A 14,339-nucleotide genomic window follows, 5' to 3' on the forward strand; every position below is an offset into this window, starting at 1 on the left:
GATTCAGCCCTGAATGGTGTGTGGCGGATCTGACGATGTTTCGTGCGACCAACCTCGTGTATGGCCAGCTTTACTAATAGACTCGTCACTTTTATGACAGCTGTCAAACCCAGCCGCTCCAATTGGCCCAATTACGGGCAGATCGCCGTTATGACAACAGGTATCGATCGATCCTTCAACATTTATTGTTCCAGTCTGATTTAACTAATAATAAAATAATAATATTAATAATATAGAGATGTCCATTCAATCTTGCCTGCAGATCTCAGTTTCTCTCTCTTTTTTTTTTTCTTTCCTCCTGCTGTGTCTACTTTTCCTGCCCTCAAAGCACACAAGCAAAGCATTAATATTTATATGTTTATATAATAAAACACCCTCCTCCTCCTCCTCCTCTGTACACAAGCCCTGATCTCTCATTTAAGCCCATTGCTGATTGATTAAAAAAACAAATCAGTTGAAAAAAAAATAAATTGTATTGAAATCTGGCAGTGAAGGGGTGTAATTGAACGATCAAAAGAATGTGCATGTGTAATAAAAGCGATGTGCTAAACAGCATTAGAGAGAAGAGCGCCCCTGAATCTCTGCAGGAAATGTTCTTTATATTATACATATACACGCAGGTCCTGGCCGCTCGCTAGTGCTGCGTTCACGGATAAGCGATTGGAAAAAATAATCGCTCCCCTCTGTCGCAGAGCAGGAGCGACTCTACGTCTGCGGCGTGCCCCCTTCGGCAATGAGGCAGCGATTATTATTTTTTTAGCCCTATCAAAGGCGAATTTCGCTGCCCATTCCGCATTCCCGGCGCCATGTTCGCCGCTGCTCGTATTTCTATGAGGAAAGCGTTGACGGGAAAGGAGTTTTTCCGCGTCGGGATGGAAATTCAGGGTGTTGGGAAATATTAGGGCGCGTCGGTTTTTAATTTGGAGCCGGCTGCGGCCATGGGCGCCCGTTTCATATTGGGCGCAGCGGCTGCCGGCCTTCGCCCTGCCAGGACCTGATGCAATCCATTCAAGCCAACAAGTTTGGAGAGAATGTTGAGTTCAATCAATTCAGAACGTCGAGATGGAGCCCAACTCACTCAAGGTATTATTAGCTGCTCCTGCATCACCCTGCTGCCGGGGAGGGGGGCACCTGGGCACAGAGGGGGGGGGGGCACTGCGACACCCTGCAACTTTCTCACAAACTTTTATCCTATGGATAAAAAAAAAATATAAAAAAAAAAAAAAGGAAAAAAAAAATGCATTTTTTTTTTCAATGTTTCAATATCAATATTGTAACATTGAGTAGGAAATGGCATATTGGGGTGATGTATGTAGCACCCAGCCCCCCCCCCCTTTCTCTAGCACTCACCCCCCCCCCCCTGACTTTCCCCGACCCCTTGTACTGTATGTGACATTGTTATTTCTCCCCGCAGTGGGTCGGATCCGCCTGCGGTCTGCATGGACCTTACATCTTCTATAAAGCCTTTCAGTTCCACCTGGAGAACAGAGCCCGGATCCTGTCGCTTGGAGACTTTTTCTTGGTCAGATGCAAAGCCGACGAGCCCGTTTGTATAGCGGAGCTGCAGCTCCTGTGGGAAGAGAGGACTAGCCGGCAACTTTTATCCAGCTCCAAACTTTATTTCCTCCCAGAAGATACCCCCAAGGGCAGAAACAGCAACCATGGAGAGGTGACATCCCTATCATCCTTCTATATTGCCCCCTTACCCATGTCCTAGTGTTTATATATCTATATATAGGGCTGAATGCTTGTCAGAACTGGCATTAACCCTGTCAGTGCCAAGCCCTTGTAGCGACAACATCTGTTTAACCTCTGCTTTCGTTGTTGGTGGGGGGGGGTTGTGATTTGAGAAAGTTGCGGCCACTGCATTTGAGACAGTTGTGGCCACTGGCCAACAGCTGTTCGGACCAGGCTTCCTATGAGAAAGATAGATCCTTCCCCTGGCAGCTGTAGGGTTAATGCAGTGCCAGCTGTTTCTATACAATCCCCAAGGGGGGTAAAAAACGCTGATGGTGTCATATGGTCCTAGAATAACTGCTTTCATATTTGTCTATTGTTTTATGATACGAATTCTCATATTGAGAATTTAACCCTTGTGACCCATTATTTCACCCCAGAGTCCAAATATTCTTTCAATTTTTTTTTTTTTTTTATTGTCGGTGTGAGAATGTTTGAAAGAAAGGAGGAAATTATGAAATGGAGGCTCTGCCAGATCTAAAGCTGTTTTTGTTGTGTGTGTGTTTTTTTTTTTTGTCTTCTTCTTTCGTGTTTCTTTCGCTCGCTGGCAGAGAGACGTGTTGAATAAAGTGATAAATGTCAGGTAGTGTAAGAAAGGCATTGAAATAACTTGCAGATCTGCCTGGGTGGATTGAGGAGGGGGGGGGGGAGAGAAAAGAAACAGGGAGAAAAAAAAAATCCCATGTAACCAGCACAAACACGTTAAGCATTAACAGCCTGATACTTAACATCGAGGGATTGAATGTTTATTATAAATGGTCGTGTCGGTGCCAGATCTCCGCTGGCTAGCTGCCATGGGGTTTTTATGAGCCACTTCTTGGTATTGTCATTGCAAAGGGGGGAAAAAAAAAAAAAAAAACAACTAAATGCACCGGTGTGTATGGGTGTCAAGGGGTTAATCCATACGTCTTGCAGGATATTATGTCGATACATCAAGGCGTAATGAAGTTACATTGTGATTTATCCGGGTGATATTGTTTGTGTGTATGGCTGAGATTATGCCGGGCTATTGTACTCCCATTCCTGCAATACGTTAATGCTGAACTATTTTTACTGTTTGGGAAAGGGGAGGGGGGGGGGGGGCAGCTTGGTATTTATGGGAATAGATATCAAGTTAAATCATATAAACATCATTGTTCCAAAAAAAAAAAAAAAAAAAAGTGTATTGTTATTTTAGCCCAAATCGGTGGCTTCATTGCCATTTTTTTCTCATTACAGTTTAACATTACATATCATCAATTGTTCTTCATTGCCCCCTGTGCCCAGAAGAAGAATTTTTTTCTTTTTCTTTTCAGCCCCCCCTCCCCTTCCACCGGTGTCAACACTGACATTCTGTAACTTGTGAAAAGGTTGTTGGAAAAAAGCATTAGCAGGTTGCCCCCCCCCCTTTCCCCACCGCCAAGATATTATAATGTCCCCTCCCCCTGTCTAACTTTCCTGTGCAGCTGTCCAACCTCTCATCTGCCTTCCCTGCTTGAATACTTATTATTTGCGTTTCAAATTTATTACTTCAACATGGTCTGTGATCTAAAAGGGGGGGGGGGGGGTAGTAAAGGAAAAAAAAAGGGGGGGGGTGGAAGGATTAAATATCAAGAAAGCAGTATGGATATCATCCGTGTTTGCCGGCCACTTAGAGGAAATGAGTCAGCCTTTTTTATTAGCCATTGAGCTGCATTAGAAACAGAAGCTTGTAACGACCCCCCCCAATGTTCATAACTGCACTGTTGACAAATGCGATTGTGTCGTCAAATCAGCATTGGGGGGGGGGAGAAAAAAAAAGAAGAAGAGAAAAAAAAAAGAGGGGTGGGTGTTGAAAACTGATGATGTTTGCCTCTTACTTGCTCCTAATTGTATCGATTGCCCAATGCTATCAGTTGTGACAGTGAATATTCAATGGGAGCTGTTTATGTACGGGAACGTGCAGCTTCGGCCCCGCCGCGTTGTGCAAAGGAAAGACGTGCCGCCGTCGGAATGTTATTGATACATAAGTGAAACAGGTAGAAACTTTCCCAACGCCGGCGAGTTGTGTTTTTTTTTTTTTTCTTTTTTACACCCCAGTGATGTCATTTCCCCCTCTGGCCTCGTTTAGTCATTCATTAGCAGCATAGCAGAAGCAGCGGCAGCAGCGTACACTCTTACTTCATTGGCAGGGAGACAACAGCGACGCGGCAGATCCTAAAGAGGGCAACATTTACACTCCCATTAGGAAAGCTACTTTTGTTTTGCCGTTCTCCCATTATCTTTGTAGGCACACAAATAAAATCCAACGTTGATTTATTTTTTTTTTTTTTAAAAAAAGGTTGGGAATTCGGCATGTATGTGCCTGCAACAGATCTGCCCCCCCCCCCTTTTTTTTTCTTGCATGTGTAATTGGTCGTGGTAGGGATGAATTATTTCTAGGAGTGTAATAAGAAGCCATGTTGTTTCTATTCTTTTGTCCTATTTTCATCATTGTGTTCTAAGGCTCCCGTCATTGAAAAATTAGCTGCCTGGCAAGTGGATGGGGATGGGGAGCCTCTACCTGCTGTTCCTCATCTCTCAGGGCAACTTTTTGCTGACTGCTCTTATTAAATAATTATTACCCCCGCAGCATTAACCCTTGGTGGAACACCGATTGCTGTAAATGCATGGGGATCGTTCTCTATCTCCTCTGTTTCCCATTCCATACTCTGCCTTACACAATGGAGATATTTATATGTAATAATGTATTTGCGAAACGCGTCGTCTAGTGACGAAATGAAGGGTTTGTAGCCGAGCTGCCAATCTATTCTTCCCATTTTATGATGCAGGTTAGAAGTGTTTATGCCTGCGCACTTATTCATCTTCTGTCTGGCTGCGAGCATCTATTACTTTGGGCATATTAATTACCTCATTCCCTATCAGCGTCGGTGATTCATGGAGCTGCAGCGCATTTCATGATATTCCGCTTGAGAGTTTGCTTAGTGATATTTGAAGTAGAGGAGTCGGTGTCATCTGATTTATGGTCTTGTGAAGCCGTTGTCATGCCAAGGGGGAGGCTCTTCTACAAGTGGTGTTAATATTGATTTGTTCTGAAAAGATGTTTTTGCTTTGGCTGCGTTTCATGTGCCTTATAATTTGCTCGCATTCCTAACGTGTTACGGCAGAACTTCAAAGCAACAATGTTTCATTTGATTTCTGCAAATGCCAATAATGGTATGCCCAATTCCGACTGCAGCTTTGTCCCAGGTATTTTTAGGAGGAGGGGGTGTCACGCCCAGGTGGAATATTTGGAAAAAGTTAATTATTTTTATTTTGTTACTACAGTATTGAAATGATTTCAGACACACACAGCTGCATAGTGCTTCCACAGTGGGGCCTTGGACACAAAGTTGTTGCACAAAGTAGGAGAGACAACCTTCTTTACATAAGAGCAGTTGGTAGGGAGAGTGGGTCAGATATGGCAGGGCAAGACGGGCAATTGTCCTACCTGTAGCACTTCTGTGTATTACAACCTTCTGCAGGCAAGGATAAAAGCCTTAGTAGAGGCTGTAGTAGAGGTGGTAGGGCTTTTATCCTTTGTTAATTAGAAGTTACATAATATCCGGCTGAGACTGCACCTCATTGTCCCATTAACTTGCAGGTTATTCACAGCAGTGCAGTCAGTGGAGTCAGCCCTTTGGCTTGACATTGCTGTCAGTGCCTGATGGGCAGACAAGCTGCCGAATTTGTCTAAAGGACCCAAATTGGCTTAAATCTCCCAGTGTATGGTCAACTTTGGGAGAAAAGTTGAGAGACAATGCGCTTGTTTGGCAACCTCGTCTTAACGTGTATGGCTACCGGAACAGGGTGTAATACTGATCTGCCATGTAATCCATGATCTCTATGACCAGGAAGTGCTGTAGATGCCATCAGATTTTGGCCTAACCGGTGTTGGTCATCACAGGGAATTGTGCAGAACTCCTATTCTGAATTGGTGTAACAGGGCCTGTAAGTCCAGCCATTTAGGATACAGGTATGGGACCTTTTATCCAGAATGCTTGGGACCTGGGGATTTCCGGATAAGGGATCTCCATAACTTAAGTCTGCTAAAAATCATTTAAATGTTGAATAAACCCAATAGGCTTGTTTTGCCTCCGATAAGGATGAATTATATCTTAGTTGGGATCAAGTAGAAGGTATAGGACCTGTTATCCAGAATGCTTGGGACCAAGGGTATTCCGGATAAGGGATCTTTCCGTAATTTGGATCTCCATACCTTAAGTCTACTAAAAAATCAATAAAACATTAATTAAACCCAATAGGATTGTTTTGCACCCAATAAGGATTATTTATATCTTAGTTGGGAGTACAAGGTACTGTTTTATTATTATTATGATTGAGAAAAAGGAAATCAGTTTTAAAATTCTGAATTATTTGATTAAAATGGAGTCTATGGGAGATGGGCTTTTTCGTAATTCGGAGCTTTCTGGATAATGGGTTTCCGGATAAGGGGTCCCATACCTGTACAAGGTTCTGTTTTATTATTACAGAGGAAAAGGAAATCATTTTATAAAATTTAAAGGATTAGCTTATAATGGAGTCTGTGGGCGATGGCCTTTCTGTAATTTGGAACTTTCTGGATAATGGGTTTCCGGATAAGGGGTCCCATACCTGTATAAGGTTCTGTTTTATTATTACAGAGAAAAAGGAAATCATTTTATAAAATTAAAATGATTTGCTTATAATGGAGTCTGTGGGCGATGGCCTTTCTGTAATTTGGAACTTTCTGGATAATGGGTTTCCGGATAAGTGATCCCATACCTGTATCTGTCCCTTGCTGTTCCCTGCACTATTGGTCCTGGCTACATGTACCACTGAAACAATTTAGCAGTAATCGGCTTCCATCCAGTTCCCACAATGCCTTGCATGTTATGTTCTTCTCCTTGCAAGGCATTGTGGGAATTGGAGTCTCAGCTGGAGGGGAGTTTACTACTTGTTGATTGTTTTAAAAGTACATGTAGTCCAGACCAGCAGTGCAGAGAAACAGTTACTCTGGCTAGCTAAGGATGATGGGTATTGTGGTTCTGCGGCCATGGCCTGTACATGATCTGATGGGTAGCTAATTAGAAATATAGTTTTTAGCAGCACACAGGCTGATTACCAGGCATTTATTTAGATGGGCCCATAATAAAGTACTTGAAATATCTCCTCCTAATTAAATATCTTCCCATTTACATCGGCGTATACGAGAATCTAACTGCACCACTGATCCAGCCGAATGAATGGCATGCCTCCGAATGTAGCGGCTCTGCTGTCTGTTAAATTCAACCTAATGCATTTTAATGGTTTATTATTGCTTTTACTACAGCGCCGAGCTCTTTTATTGTAGCCTACGATACGCGCATTACGCCATTTGTCATTGATAATGTGAAATCATGTGATTTTTATTTAGTACAAAAATGTGATTGCAGCGAGCTGCATCTCAGCGGGGTGTCATGCATTTTTTTTCAGAGCGCTATAGAAATGGAATATTGTCATGTGTTGCCCTCTGGCAGCCTGCGATTGTCAGCATCGCCTTCCAGGCGAATCAGGGGCTGCTGGGAGTTGCAGTGCACCAATGGCAGTAGTGGCATTCATTGGAAATTTTTTTTTTGTATTATGACTGGTCAGTATAGTTGGTGGTACAGGTATGAGACCCATTATCCAGAATGCTCGGGACCTGGGGTTTTCTGGATAAGGGGTCTTTCCGTAATTTGGATCTTCTACCTTAAATCTGCTAAAAACATTACTGTTTAAATAATTAAACCCAATAGGTAATTATATCTTAGTTGGGATCAAGTACAGGTACTGTTTTATTATTACAGAGAAAAGGGAATCATTTAAACATGAAATAAACCCAATAGGGCTGTTCTGCCCCCAATAAGGGGTAATTATATCTTAGTTGGGATCAAGTACAGGTACTGTTTTATTATTACAGAGAAAAAGGAAATAATAAAACAGTACCTGTACTTGATCCCAACTAAGATATAATTACCCCTTATTGGGGGCAGAACAGCCCTATTGGGTTTATTTAATGGTTAAATGATTCCCTTTTCTCTGTAATAATAAAACAGTACCTGTACTTGATCCCAACTAAGATATAATTACCCCTTATTGGGGGCAGAACAGCCCTATTGGGTTTATTTCATGGTTAAATGATTCCCTTTTCTCTGTAATAATAAAACAGTACCTGTACTTGATCCCAACTAAGATATAATTACCCCTTATTGGGGCAGAACAGCCCTATTGGGTTTATTTCATGGTTAAATGATTCCCTTTTCTCTGTAATAATAAAACAGTACCTGTACTTGATCCCAACTAAGATATAATTACCCCTTATTGGGGGCAGAACAGCCCTATTGGGTTTATTTAATGGTTAAATGATTCCCTTTTCTCTGTAATAATAAAACAGTACCTGTACTTGATCCCAACTAAGATATAATTACCCCTTATTGGGGGCAGAACAGCCCTATTGGGTTTATTTAATGGTTAAATGATTCCCTTTTCTCTGGAATAATAAAACAGTACCTGTACTTGATCCCAACTAAGATATAATTACCCCTTATTGGGGGCAGAACAGCCCTATTGGGTTTATTTCATGGTTAAATGATTCCCTTTTCTCTGTAATAATAAAACAGTACCTGTACTTGATCCCAACTAAGATATAATTACCCCTTACTGGGGGCAGAACAGTCCTATTGGGTTTATTCAATATTGAAATGATTTTTAGCAGACTTAAGTTATGGAGATCCAAATTAAGGAAAGATCCCTTATCTGGAAAACCCCAGGTCCCAAGCATTCTGGATAACAGGTCCCATACCTGTACTAAACAGTATATCTCCACATAAGCACTAAAACCCAATGTTATCTAATCGTTACCTGCTATTGTTATTAGAGCTGCTTAGGCTCAAGAAAAAACTGATTTATTTTTTGTTTTTGTTTTCCTTTTCCATTCCAAACATGACTTTGAAAATATTTTGATAACCGAGGAGCGTTCTAAAACTGACCTTGTTAGGAAGGGTGTCCAGAGAACTACAGGTCGTTTGTTGCTAAATGAATCCCTAATACATAACAAGCCAAGTGTAAAGGGCAAGGCACAAGCAATCGGCACGGATTTCAGAAGAAATGAAGAAAATAAAAATTGCACTTAGCATGTGAGAAGTTCATTTTTTTTCCTTAAATTATAATTTGTCATCGGTAAATGAAAAAAAATCATTTTTCTTTTATTTTTTTTTCAATTTTGGTTTCAGCTGGGGGATTGTGTTATTTCTGGAAAGACAATTGAATTTATTTAGTTACAGTTGCTGAGAGGCTGCTAGGAAACACTGATGTGCTATAAACCTGAGATATTCACCCTTCAGCACTTCTGCTGTTACAAAACTACTACTCTTAGCTAACTAAGCTTTACATGAACTGATGATAAAAGTCCTACAGAAGAGCCTCTGGGGATCACTGTCTGAGCATGAGTAGGTGTAAAGTGATTAGCTGCTTGTGAGCCATATCATAACTTGCCAGTCACCGTATGGAACTTCTGGTGTCAAAGGCCATGCACTGTGTCCCCTTGTCTCTGTCTAGGAATAGGGGCCTATTTAGGGGACTGATTTACGAAAAATAAAAAGGAGACATTATCTACCTGAATCTGGGGAAGTGGTGCCTTACCTTTGGGAGAATGCTTATTTACTCTCCGAGATATGCCTGACAGCCCAGATGGAATGTTAGTTTGGTATTCTTGGCGCTATGACTAATTGGCTGATGGTTTTGCTTTGATATATTTCTATATATATGATATTTGTGACCTTGTTATGAGCTATGTCTATAATTTTATTGGGGATAATAGTCTCTGGGAAGGGACTGTGGCTGTGGGATAGCAGGTATAGTAGGGAGAGATGGTGCCTATAGTAGCAGTGGGGGGATAATAGCCTCTGGGAAGGGACTGGGGCTGTGGGATAGCAGGTATAGTAGGGAGAGATGGTGCCTATAGTAGCAGTGGGGGGATAATAGCCTCTGGGAAGGGACTGGGGCTGTGGGATAGCAGGTATAGTAGGGAGAGATGGTGCCTATAGTAGCAGTGGGGGGATAATAGCCTCTGGGAAGGGACTGGGGCTGTGGGATAGCAGGTATAGTAGGGAGAGATGGTGCCTATAGTAGCAGTGGGGGGATAATAGCCTCTGGGAAGGGACTGGGGCTGTGGGATAGCAGGTATAGTAGGGAGAGATGGTGCCTATAGTAGCAGTGGGGGGATAATAGCCTCTAGGAAGGGACTGGGGCTGTGGGATAGCAGGTATAGTAGGGAGAGATGGTGCCTATAGTAGCAGTGGGGGGATAATAGCCTCTAGGAAGGGACTGGGGCTGTGGGATAGCAGGTATAGTAGGGAGAGATGGTGCCTATAGTAGCAGTGGGGGGATAATAGCCTCTGGGAAGGGACTGGGGCTGTGGGATAGCAGGTATAGTAGGGAGAGATGGTGCCTATAGTAGCAGTGGGATAATAGCCTCTGGGAAGGGACTGTGGCTGTGGGATAACAGGTATAGTAGGGAGAGATGGTGCCTATAGTAGCAGTGGGATAATAGCCTCTGGGAAGGGACTGGGGCTGTGGGATAGCAGGTATAGTAGGGTGAGATGGTGCCTATAGTAGCAGTGGGGGGATAATAGCCTCTGGGAAGGGACTGGGGCTGTGGGATAGCAGGTATAGTAGGGAGAGATGGTGCCTATAGTAGCAGTGGGGGGATAATAGCCTCTGGGAAGGGACTGGGGCTGTGGGATAGCAGGTATAGTAGGGAGAGATGGTGCCTATAGTAGCAGTGGGATAATAGCCTCTGGGAAGGGACTGGGGCTGTGGGATAGCAGGTATAGTAGGGAGAGACGGTGCCTATAGTAGCAGTGGGGGGATAATAGCCTCTGGGAAGGGACTGGGGCTGTGGGATAGCAGGTATAGTAGGGAGAGATGGTGCCTATAGTAGCAGTGGGATAATAGCCTCTGGGAAGGGACTGGGGCTGTGGGATAGCAGGTATAGTAGGGAGAGATGGTGCCTATAGTAGCAGTGGGATAATAGCCTCTGGGAAGGGACTGGGGCTGTGGGATAGCAGGTATAGTAGGGAGAGATGGTGCCTATAGTAGCAGTGGGGGGATAATAGCCTCTGGGAAGGGACTGGGGCTGTGGGATAGCAGGTATAGTAGGGAGAGATGGTGCCTATAGTAGCAGTGGGGGGATAATACCCTCTGGGAAGGGACTGGGGCTGTGGGATAGTAGGGAGAGATGGTGCCTATAGTAGCAGTGGGATAATAGCCTCTGGGAAGGGACTGGGGCTGTGGGATAGCAGGTATAGTAGGGAGAGATGGTGCCTATAGTAGCAGTGGGGGGATAATAGCCTCTGGGAAGGGACTGGGGCTGTGGGATAGCAGGTATAGTAGGGAGAGATAACAGGCAATGAAATTGAACAGTAAGGGGCACATTTACTAACCCACGAACGGGCCGAATGCGTCCGATTGCGTTTTTTTCGTAATGATCGGTAATTTTGCGATTTTTTTCGGCGTCTTTACGATTTTTGCGTAAAAACGTGAGTTTTTCGGCGTCTTTACGATTTTTGCGTAAAAACGCGAGTTTTTCGGCGTCTTTACGATTTTTGCGTAAAAACGCGAGTTTTTCGTACCCATTACGAAAGTTGCGCAAAGTCGCGATTTTTTCGTAGCGTTAAAACTTGCGCCAAACTTCGCGCCTTTTAAGTTTTAACGCTACGAAAAAGGCGTGACTTTGCGCGCAAGTGTTAACCCTACGAAAAAAATCGTGACTTTGCGCAACTTTCGTAATGGGTACGAAAAACTCGCGTTTTTACGCAAAAATCGTAAAGACGCCGAAAAACTCGCGTTTTTACGCAAAAATCGCAAAGACGCCGAAAAAAACGCAAAAAATACGAAAAAATCGCAAAATTTTCGTTTCCAATCGGAATTTTTCCAATTCGGATTCGAAATTGTGTCTTAGTAAATCAGCCCCTAAATGTAGGGGAACAAGTTAGATATTACCAACTTAATAACAGGTTTTTAATAAGTATTTTCTTGCCCCCCTGCCTGCCACCTCTAAAGAACCTTGACCATAAGTGTGCAAACTGTTAACATGTATTTTAGTCTTTAAGGACACTCAATGCTTTCAATTACCCTTTCTTGTATATAATGTGTGTTTCAGTGATCAGTTAGAATGCACTGCGGGACCAGTCAGAAGGCACAACGGGAGCTCCTCTCCGCTCACTGTAACTAAAATAGCCCGGGGCACACAGTTGGTTTTTTAAGAATAAATATTCGGTTGGAAACCCTATGCTGTGCAAGCAGGAATCCAAAAAAAAAGAAAATGTTCTAATTGTGTCTTTTAAATAAGCATAGAAGTGAATTAATGAGAACATATTTTGTCTTCTGTTGCCTGGTTACAAAGTATTGTTCCGCCACGCATGTGAGATAAATTGGTTTCTTTCTGTGCTGTGTGTCCCCTAAACATAATGACTCTATTGCTCTGGAGAGTAAGATATGGAGATGGGAACGTTTCCCATAATGCTCTGGTTAGGGTATATATAATAACGCTGTCATTCCCAGCCTTGCTCACTGTAATCCATGCATGGCTGTGCCGCGGGGCGTCTGTGCATGTCACCGGCTGACAGATGTAGAGCATTGCATATAAAATAGTCTGCGCTATTGCTTTATATATAGCCCCCTGTGAATGCGCCGCTGCACTCATACGCCGGGCAAGTGTGAACTGTAACAGCCATTACTGCTTTGGGGAATGACCCCCCAAATATCTGCAGTTCTTGAGTGTATGTTTGTGTGTATACAGGTATGGGACCTGTTATCCAGTAGCCTCAGGACTTGGGGTTTTCTGGATAAGAGATTCTGTAATTTGGATCTCCATACCTTAAGTCTGCTAAAAATGTGCAGAGGTGTAATGAGAAGAATCATGGGATTAGCAGGCATGGAATTAGTGCAGGCCATTTTTACCCATTGGGGTCCTATTGTATTTGTTGGCTGGGTCCTCTGGTAAGTAATGGGTTCATAATCGGGGAGGGCCCTGCTAACTTAGTAATATGGGGCCCGGGGGTTCCTGATGGGGGCCCTTGGTTCATTTTCAAACTTGTCAAAGTTTGAAGTCATTTTTGTAACTCATTGTTTTGGGTTGAACTTGTGAGCCAATACTAAATAGTAATTATTTTGTATTTCATGTTACTTGTTGCTCAGAGTGTACAGGTATCAGACCTCTTATCCGGAATCCCAATATCCAGAAAGCTCCGAATTACGGAAAGCCTTTCTCCCATAGACTCCATTTTAATCCAATAATTCAGATTTTTAAAATTGATTTCCTTTTCTCTGTAATAATAAAACAGTACCTGTACTTGATCCCAACTAAGATATAATTACCCCTTATTGGGGGCAGAACAGCCCTATTGGGTTTATTTCATGGTTAAATGATTCCCTTTTCTCTGTAATAATAAAACAGTACCTGTACTTGATCCCAACTAAGATATAATTACCCCTTATTGGGGCAGAACAGCCCTATTGGGTTTATTTAATGGTTAAATGATTCCCTTTTCTCTGTAATAATAAAACAGTACCTGTACTTGATCCCAACTAAGATATAATTACCCCTTATTGGGGGCAGAACCGCCCTATTGGGTTTATTTAATGGTTAAATGATTCCCTTTTCTCTATAAAAATAAAACAGTACCTGTACTTGATCCCAACTAAGATATAATTACCCCTTATTGGGGGCAGAACAGCCCTATTGGGTTTATTTCATGTTTCAATGATTCCCTTTTCTCTGTAATAATAAAACAGTACCTGTACTTGATCCCAACTAAGATATAATTACCCCTTATTGGGGGCAGAACAGCCCTATTGGGTTTATTTAATGGTTAAATGATTCCCTTTTCTCTGTAATAATAAAACAGTACCTGTACTTGATCCCAACTAAGATATAATTACCCCTTATTGGGGGCAGAACAGCCCTATTGGGTTTATTTAATGGTTAAATGATTCCCTTTTCTCTGTAATAATAAAACAGTACCTGTACTTGATCCCAACTAAGATATAATTACCCCTTATTGGGGAAGAACAATCCTATTGGGTTTATTTTATGTTTTAGTAATTTTTTAGTAGACTTAAGGTATGGAGATCCAAATTACAGAAAGACCCCATATCCGGAATACCCTTGGTCCCGATCATTCTGGATAACGGGTCCTATACCTGTAATATGGGGGCCCTTGGTTTATTTTCAAACTTGTCGAAGTTTGAATTCATTCTTGTAACTCATTGTTTTGGGTTGAACTTGGGAGCTCTGACCAATAACAAATAGTAATTATATTTGTATTTCATGTTCCTTGTTGCTCAGAGTGTAGTACAGGTATAAGACCTGTTATCCAGAATGCTCGGGACCAAGGGTATTCTGGATAAGGGGTCTTTCCGTAATTTGGATCTCCATACCTTAAGTCTGCTAAAAAATCAATAAAACATTAAACCCAATAGGATTGTTTTGCATCTAATAAGGATTGATTATATCTTAGTTGGGATAAATTACAAGGTTCTGTTTTGTTATTACAGAGAAAAAGGAAATCAGTTTTAAAATTCTGAATTATTTGATTAAAATG

The 14,339-nt window shown here is 42.3% G+C and overlaps 1 protein-coding gene across 1 annotated transcript in view; it reads left to right on the forward strand.

Annotated features, from left to right (window-relative positions):
* The first annotated feature begins 606 nt into the window (after nucleotides 1–606).
* Nucleotides 607–14,339, forward strand: part of arid5b (AT-rich interaction domain 5B) — a 223,342-nt gene continuing 209,609 nt past the window's right edge. The window contains exons 1-2 of the mRNA XM_002939542.5: nucleotides 607–1,083; nucleotides 1,415–1,669. Of these exons, the coding sequence (XP_002939588.1) occupies nucleotides 1,063–1,083; nucleotides 1,415–1,669 (276 nt within the window). The 5' untranslated portion in view covers nucleotides 607–1,062. The remainder of the gene's footprint in view (nucleotides 1,084–1,414; nucleotides 1,670–14,339) is intronic.

Source organism: Xenopus tropicalis, chromosome 7 (assembly GCF_000004195.4).
Source record: "Xenopus tropicalis strain Nigerian chromosome 7, UCB_Xtro_10.0, whole genome shotgun sequence".
NCBI lineage: Eukaryota > Metazoa > Chordata > Amphibia > Anura > Pipidae > Xenopus > Xenopus tropicalis.